The following is a 9,087-nucleotide window of genomic DNA, read 5'->3' as shown; positions in this document are numbered from 1 at the left end:
GTTGAAAACAGAGTTGTATTAAAAATAGAGTTTTTTTTTGGTATGATAAGCTATACGAGTGTCTCCATACCGTGACGAACTGAACTGATTCCGACCAAAAAATTTCAATCGATGTATTTTGGTCGAGTTTAAAACACGTGTCAATATCCTTTTGGCATATCACGACTTTATTATTTTTTTTTTGGCTTTTCGCTTTTGGTTGCTATAGCGAGTGCTGGTGCCGTAACAAACTGAACCAATACAGACCAGATTCCCAACGCATCGCAGAGGGGAATTATATGAAGGTATTGTTATATATCAGATTACCTGCAGAAACTCCTTCCATCCAGACGGTTCAATCTGCTGTAAACGAGTTATTAAACGATTTGATCTCGCTTTCAAGCGCTCGATCTTTTCATCAGTGAATCTAGCAACATCCACTATTTTTTTGTATTCTTTAAATCCTTCAGTTTTAGCTATTTTTTTCTTTAAATGAGAAACTTTATTTCTTTGATTCTTGTAAGCTTCTACTGCATCGTAGTATGCTTGCGAATATTGCACAACCTAATTAACAAAAAAAGATATAATTATTAGTAGTTAATACACAAATATCCAAATGATTTCATAGGGATTTGATGTTGCAATAATCAGTTTTTAATGTTTGAATTAAACGGATTCTGTTTATCATCTACAGCCCACAGAATCAATTTAAATAATCAGTGTAAGTTAGTAACATATTTAGTATATGACTATTTCACCTTTCTTAAATATATCAATTTTAACTCGTTATTTTTTGAATCAAAATGGTTTAAGCCATGTAAACAAGATTCATTGAGATTAAGGAATCGAGTTATAAAGTTTTTAAATGTAAGGTATAATTCATATATAATACAATGTAAAAGTAGATTTATAATCCAATGAATATATATTCACTTATACTTCCATACATAAGGGTCTAGTATATTTTTAAAAAAAATCAGGATACCAAATAGTTAATATATTTCGTGATCAGAGGAAACAGATCATGAACTGATCATCATCGTCCTCGTCCTCGACATCGCCGCCGCCGCCGCCGCCGTACTCAGTAAATCCCACCAATAGCAAAGCTATGGAAGCCTCTGAGGAGGGTAAGATGTATACCCCAAAGGAATAGAGAGGTTGCTTCCAGTGATACCTCACTTAAATATGAAGGCTTGTTAGTTAATTTAATATGTCCCTTTTTATCTAGTCATTGTGTCTTATATTTTGTTAATGTTTTTTTATCATATTATTTATTTTTTGTATTTGAAGACCAAAATGACTTTTCATTTAAAATAACAAGCGTTGGAAGAGACTCACGATTTGTTTAAGCATACAAGTTATAATTAGATCATTGTTACAATAACTTTATTTTGTTAGTTGTTATCATACTTATCGTTGTAATATTAGCCTTTATATATAAATTATTAAATTTTATTTTCAGACTAAAATGACTTTTCATTTAAAAATAGAAAACGTTAGAAGAGACTCACGATTTGTTTAAGTATACAAGTTATAATTAATCAATGTTACAATAACTTTATTTTGTTAATTTTATCATAAATATCGTTGTAATATTGACCTTTTATATACAAGTTATTAAGTTTTTATATTCGGGGCCTATTTTTTCATTTGCCCCGAGCCCTTGAATTTTTAAGGATTCTCGGGGACGGCCCTGCTTATATGTGTATATAAGTGAACCGAGTAAAGCCAAGCTCAAGCTATAGCTTGGACTAGGCTCATTTATGCCCCAAGAAAAATGAGCAATGTTATCATATGGTCATTTATGGCACGTTTATATAACATGGGTCGATTTGAGCTATATTTCATAACCAATAGGTCAACTGAAAAAAGTTACATAGAGAAAGGATCCAGAAGTCACCTAAATAGCTTTAATTTAAGAGATTATATTATTATATTGGGGTGGGATACGGTACAAATAAAATGAACATACTAAACATACAAATAACTAGAGTAATTACAGTTTTGAACTAGAGTAATTATGTTATAAAAAATAATATAGTGTAATAATAATTACTCTAGTGTTAACATAAATACTCTAGTTATTTGTACACTTCTCACGATAAAAGTCATATGTATTTGATCAAACCCATAAAATATTTCACACCACATGTGAAAAGTTATACGTGATTATTAGACAAATGTCTTATTTTGTTAAATAAAATAGGCAAATCTTATATTTATTGATACAGATATATGAAATTTAAGATTAATATAGGTAAATATGCAAACTAAAAATTTGACTAAAATAAGGGCAGAATAGTCATATTCTCATTGTTTTTAATGAAATAGGTAAATTTGATATTAGCAATATCAATTGTAAATTTGATATTAGCAATATCAATTATATTTCTTTTTCCTTCACAGCAAGTATCACGATCTTTAAAAAATATAAACGAAACAAGAAACAATGATTATTAGTTATTACCTCGTTATCCTCAGGAAGACTACTTAAAACAGGCACGTTTAAACTCCAAGACCATGTCTCTAACGACCCTTCCATACACCAAATACCTCCAAGTTCAGATTGACTAAGCTTCTGCCACTGCATCTCCATTTTTTCAAGATGAACGGTCATGATTTCACAAGGCAAAGCATCACCGTTATTCAAAGCAACATTAGGAAATCCCGATCGATAAACCGTCTTAATGCACCTTTCTGTGAAAAGATACCATGTGTTATCTGAACCAAGAGCCACATAATAACACGGTTTTGTTGTAAGTTGACTTTCCAGGTCACCATCATCTCCCGGTATCATTTTTAGAGCAAAAGAATCATTCTCAACAACCTGTATGCAGCAAAGTAATATGATAACTATAATATACTTTTTAGTAATAAGTTTTAATGCATTGAAAACACATACCATATTTTTAAGTTTTGAACCATGCATGGAATCAACATCACCTAAATAAACAGCAGGGACCAAATGTTTAGTCCCAGCATTATCATGAAACTGCAAACACAAAAATGGTAAATGCCCGTTTTCCAATGTCTGCAGCAACGGTCTCAAAGAAGACATTCTTTCCATTTCCATTTTTCTACGCAACTCTGTTCGAACACGTTTTTCTGCCTACAAAATATAAATACCATTGTGACGTTGTTTACTATAATTATTAAAAAAGGCACTTCTTTTCTTATGATGATAATACATACTCTGAGTTCCTCCTGCAAATCTGCCATTTCTTTGTATGCTGATTTTGATAAAATTGTCTTGCTCTTCCTGTCAATAGCTTCATCACTAATTTCAGAAGTCAAATTCTGAATCTCGTTTTGTATGTTATTAAGTTCATCTTGAGCAGCAACCATAACATTACTCCCAACATAATTTCCAAAACTCTGTTCAACCAACTTTCTTGCTTCTTCTAGAGTCCGTCCTGTTCTAGAAATTTCTGTACCGTCTCCTTCATTTGGTATCTGAGTAACTTTTGCACCCTACCAAGACATATTATTAGTTATGCCATGTCACTACAGGCGGCAGGGCAAAGGGATCGGGTAACAGATCAAAACATGTTTGGGTTGAAACATGTCACCTTAAAAATGAATTGAAACGGAATGGAATCGGTCCATCGATTCTACCCATATCCACTTAACCCGACCCAAGCAAAGCTCTACCCAAAAACCGATTAAACTGATAGTTAGGGTCGGGTATCGGTTATACCTTTAACACCAAAAACCCGAATAACCCAAACTGATTAACCTGAAACCCAATTAACCCGAACTACTCGGTCCAACATTTGGTCTTTTATCAAGAATTCGTGAATACACATTAACTTTCCAAATAGTTTGATTATGTTCTTGTCTTAAATTATATTAACTTTCCAAATAGCATGAGGGTTTGAATATTTTAGAACACAAGTGTAGTGTGTAAACCATTTTTTTAAATTAACAAATACGTCCAAACGCGAACTACCCAACCCGATAACCAACACCCAGAACCAAACAAGCCCGATTGTCATACGGAATTACGGATTGGTTGTCGGATACATTATTATGCATAAATACCCGAAACCCAGACTACCTGAAACCCAAATAACATACCCGATCAACTATTCAACATCCCTACAATGGGATGAGTCAGATATGTTGTCAATTCGTTTTTAATAAACAATCAATGTGCTAACTATGATTAAAGAAACTATTATTACTATTATCAAAAAATATAGATCACTAAAAACAATTTATTAGATTGTATGAACTGAAAATGGACTTTGGGCTACCTTCGACCCATTCGACCATATCGATGTTAGCTAACTTCTTTCTTTGACCCGTTAGAAATAAAGCACAACCCGATATTAGACATAGGTTAATATATATTATATTAGAGAAATTAGAGTGTAACATTGAGTTATATATATATATATAGGATGAGTATCATTACAGAACTGTTAAACTAGTTAAGAACTTGAAGGAAACATTGAAACCTAACGTTTTTTATAAAAAAATTTGTATGTTAATGTTATTTGAGTGTAGTTTCATCATTTTGTATATCTATATTTATAATTACAATTTTAAAATTTACTTTTTATACATATCTATGTTTTGATTTACACCTATGTAAATTTGGTAGTACATAAATTTTACACATATGTAAATTTGTGATTAATATATGTAATTAAAAATTTTTATATAAAATATGATAAAACTACTCTTAAATAATGTTAGTATATAAAAAAAATTAAAAAAATGTTTGATTGTTTAGAGTTCCTAAGAGTTCTTAACTTTTTTAGAGTTCTTAAATGATACCAACCCTATATATATATATATATATATATATCTTTGTAATACGTACCATATAATTACAATACACAATATACGATCTTTTACAAGATGATAATATGCATATATTACCGCAAGAAGATTGAGAACCATTCCATACGAAGCCGTAAACTGTGAAACAAGTGGTTGCAACCCAGCCATAAGAAGTCTACAACATTCTTCAGCACCTTCATAAGGAGTCTGAACAACAACCGCATGGCCCGCTTTATCAATCCCTCTTCGTCCAGCCCGGCCCGCCATTTGAAGCAGCTCATTGGTGGTTAACTGGATCCATCCACTTTCACTCCGTTTACTGAGTGATGAAATCACAGCCGTTCGTGCAGGCATGTTGATCCCAGCAGCAAGTGTTTCGGTAGCAAAAACGACTTTAACGAGTCCTTTTTGAAACAATTCTTCTATAAAAGATTTCCAAAGAGGTAAACAACCTGCATGGTGAGCTGCAACAACTCTAAGTATCCCTTTCACAGCTGATTCTCTAACCGCATCAGGATATTTGAGTCGGAACCGTTTTAATGCAAGATCAACTTCACTTGTTTCGCACTCGTCTAAAAGTCTGTAGTCTTCTAGATACTGAACTGCCACGTCACACCCTTTTCGGCTAAAGATAAACCAAACTGCAGGTAGCATATCCCTTGTTTCAAGGTGCCATATTGTATCTACAACTTGAGGAACCTAAAAGATATCATAAAGGAATTGAAGATTATGTTAAAAATTGTAAACGAACAGAATGTTCGTGTTTGTTTGTTTGACTTTAACTGAACAAACGGTCGAACACGAACAATTAAACAAAATTGGTTTTCTTGTCCATGTTCATTCGTTAAGAAATGAACGTGTTTGTGTTCGTGTTTGTTTATGTTTGTTCATTACCAGTATAAATAAACGATTCACGAATGTAAATGAATGAACATAGCTGAAATAGATGAACGAACATAACTGAGTTATAACCAATTTAAAGTGAAAATGCACAACAATGCATTAAGCCTAAAAAGTTACTAAAAGTAAAAACTAGACTAAGTTGTAATGGGCCTAAAAATAAAATGAATATTTTACCGAACGTAGCTGAATGAACTTATACAAGCACACACTAAATGAACGTAAACGAGTTTAAATGGACAATTCACAAACATAAATGAAAAACGAAGCATGTGTTCATGTCCATTCATTTAATTAAATCAACAAAAATTTGTTCATGTTAGTTTGTTTTATTAAATAAAGCAATATAAATGAACTTCTTGCCGAACGGCTCACTGAGATACTATCAATTATAAGTAAATGTGAACAACAATGTGTTGGCCCTAAAAAAGTTGTTAAAAGTTGAGTACATTGGAACGGGCCTAAAAACTTTACGAATATATTAATGAACATAAACGAACCTCAGGCGAATGTTGATATAAATATATCAATATTAATATATTAATGATTGTATTAAAAACTTTAAGGAACAAATCTAAACTAACAAACATGAATCAAAGTAAACAAACGAACAAAAACAAATTTAAATGAACGAACAAACGAGACATGTATACAGGTTTGTTTTTTTATTTATTAAATAAACAAACCTCCCGCCAAATGGTTCATGTATGGTTTTAATAAACATTTGATTCGTTTACAGGCCTAACCATGTTGGTCAAATATTGAAATTTCACATGGTTTGTACCTGTGAACGCCGAATGTTGCTTTTGTCATTCTTTGAAGACGGTGACGCACTAGCATCATAGTTTCTTGAGTTCCTTCTTCTAGGTCTTTCTTCCTCATATGACTTGGTTCCCAAGGAATTAAGTTGCAGATAATTGATTGATAGCTTCCGGTTCATACCCGTTCCAGTTTCATTGAGAAGTGGAAGCAAAGCGGTTTTGGTAGAAAAGTGCCAATTCAAAGGAACCGGACGTTTTGTTGAGCTCAGTTTTTCCATGAATCTAGAACACAAAAATCCAAAAATTCAACATGATTTCAAATGTTGGATGCTATTGGTGTATAAGATAGGCCTGAAAATGAACCGAACAAACACACACGAAGCATGCTCATGTTCGCTTATTTAACTTACTCAAACAAATGATCAAAGACGAACAATTTAACGAATAAAGTTTTTCGCTTGTTTAACTTAACCAAACAAATGATCAAACACGAACAATTTAACGAATGAAGTTTTTTGTTACTGTTCGTTCCTTTAATAAATGAACATGCCGGTGTTGTTTTTGTTTGTTCATTAACAATATAAACAAAGAGTTCATGAATGTAAACGGACTCAAAAGAGTGAACATAGATGAACACAAGTAATTGAGCGAACAACAATTAAATTATATGTCGAGTTGTCGACATCATTCTGTTTGGCTAAAAAAACTAATAAATAAACTAAATTGTAATCAGTAATATTATACTTTCATAAACTAGACTAAATTGTAACGATCCTCAAACTTTTCTAATGAATATATAAGTAAAAGAACTTAAACAAACGTAAACCAATAAACATGACTGAATGAACAAGGTGTGGGTTCATGCTCGTTCGTTTAGTAAATAACGAGCATAAACGAACTTCCCGCCAAACAGTTCACTGAAAATTCGGTTCGTTTACAGACCTATAAAGCGGGACTGTATTTTAACTAAATCTTGTAATTAGAATTGGGATGGGGTGCTCAATATGTACAGGAAACTGGAAAGATACTAGAAACCAGAAATCCTAGAGAATACATATTTAGGGCTAAATACAACTTAACCCTAATAATAACTTTTAATAAATATAATTAACATGGTGAATAGAGTATACCTGATTAATCCAACCAGATAACTCATCTGGATTTGCTACTGTTGCTGACAAGCATATAAGTTGAACTTCTTTTGGACAATAAATAACCTATACAAACGTGTAATTACACACAGTTAAGAGTGTTATACAGCACTCAACGTGTCGAATATTATACAAAACTTAGGTCAAAGAAAAAACGCACTATCTCTTCCCAAACTGTACCCCGAGATATGTCACCAAGATAATGCACTTCATCCAAAACAATCACATCAACATTGAAAAGTCCACTTTCTGATGACATAATTCCAACACTGCATTCAAAAAGACGTGCAATGAATGTAATATGCATAGAAACATGAAGAACTTACACAGTACACACCTTTGATACAACATGTTTCTAAGGATCTCAGTGGTCATAATTAGAACAGGTGCATCCCTGTTAATGGCAGAATCTCCAGTAAGAAGACCAACATTATCCTCACCAAATGCATCACTGTAAAACCAAGAGCCAAATGTGTTGATTGTTGAATAATAATCAAATTCACATTAAGATTAAGTTATCTTAATTTCTAATATAATAATTACCAAAACTCACGAAACTTCTGATTGGATAGTGCCTTTAGAGGAGTAGTGTAGAATATTCTTTTTCCTCTAGCTACTGTAGCAACAGCTGCCGCTTCTGCAATCAAATTTTTACCTGCACTTGTTGGTGCAGAAACTACAACTGAAGAACCTCTCAGAAAGTCAACGTCAACATTAGCGGGTTTTGTACTGATTGTTCGAATCATAATTTAGGGCTGTAAACGAACAAACGTGAACCGTTTGATGGGAAGTCCATTTACATTTGTTTAACAAATGAACGAGCATGAACAGAGGTTGCGTTTGTTCATTTGTGTTTGTGAACGTTCAGTAATGTGTTCATTTGTTTATGTTCATTAGTTAAAAAGTTTGTTAATAATTGGACCTAAGAACTTAAAACTTTATATTTAATTGAGGTGATTAAAATCCTAAGAGGTGAGAATTGGACCTGAAACTTATCAATTCTGAAGTTATAAACCGAGGAAAGCTCATCAACATCCAGCATCCCGTCACCGTACTCTCTGACGTCATTCCGAATCCTCTGAATTCGTTGCCACTTAAACTCTTCAAACCGAGACTTGTTCAACATTCTCATCATCATCGTCATCTTCAAATTCCGCATCCACTGCGTACTCTTCAGCTGCTTCTTCTTCATCGTCATCTTCTTCTTCGGTATCTGAAACCTGAGACTGAGACTGGCTTCCTACTGATTTCAGGAGGTTGTGAGATTTGAATGTGAAGTAATGGTTGAGGTTTCGGAAGGATGCAGTACAACGGATATTGTTACGAGAGTGAGGTTTGAATGTTATAAAATAATAATAAGAAGAAGAAGAAGAAGAATGGTGAAAATTAGGGTTTAGAAGAAGAAGAAGAAGAAGAAGAAGAAGGTGAGAGTCTACTTTCAATATACACTTCTTGTGGTGCTCATCTTTACGACGTCGTTTTACGATATCATTTGTAACTTGCAAGTT

At 32.9% G+C, this 9,087-nt stretch overlaps 1 protein-coding gene across 1 annotated transcript; it reads right to left on the bottom strand.

The window, feature by feature from the left end:
• Positions 1–172: 172 nt before the first annotated feature.
• Positions 173–8,325, bottom strand: LOC143587175 (DExH-box ATP-dependent RNA helicase DExH15 chloroplastic-like). The gene is given in 11 exon segments (XM_077068540.1): positions 173–543; positions 2,447–2,806; positions 2,882–3,088; positions 3,172–3,450; positions 4,867–5,466; positions 6,452–6,692; positions 6,694–6,710; positions 7,559–7,645; positions 7,740–7,848; positions 7,917–8,030; positions 8,123–8,325. Coding segments are annotated over 11 exon segments (2,463 nt in total). The 3' UTR covers positions 173–297.
• Positions 8,326–9,087: the final 762 nt, after the last annotated feature.

Source organism: Bidens hawaiensis, unplaced genomic scaffold, assembly GCF_021521415.1.
Source record: "Bidens hawaiensis isolate Kalapana, Puna unplaced genomic scaffold, B.hawaiensis_p1.1 tig00035168_1, whole genome shotgun sequence".
NCBI lineage: Eukaryota > Viridiplantae > Streptophyta > Magnoliopsida > Asterales > Asteraceae > Bidens > Bidens hawaiensis.
Note: the sequence above shows the minus strand (reverse complement) of the source record. Positions and strands in the feature narration are given on the sequence as shown.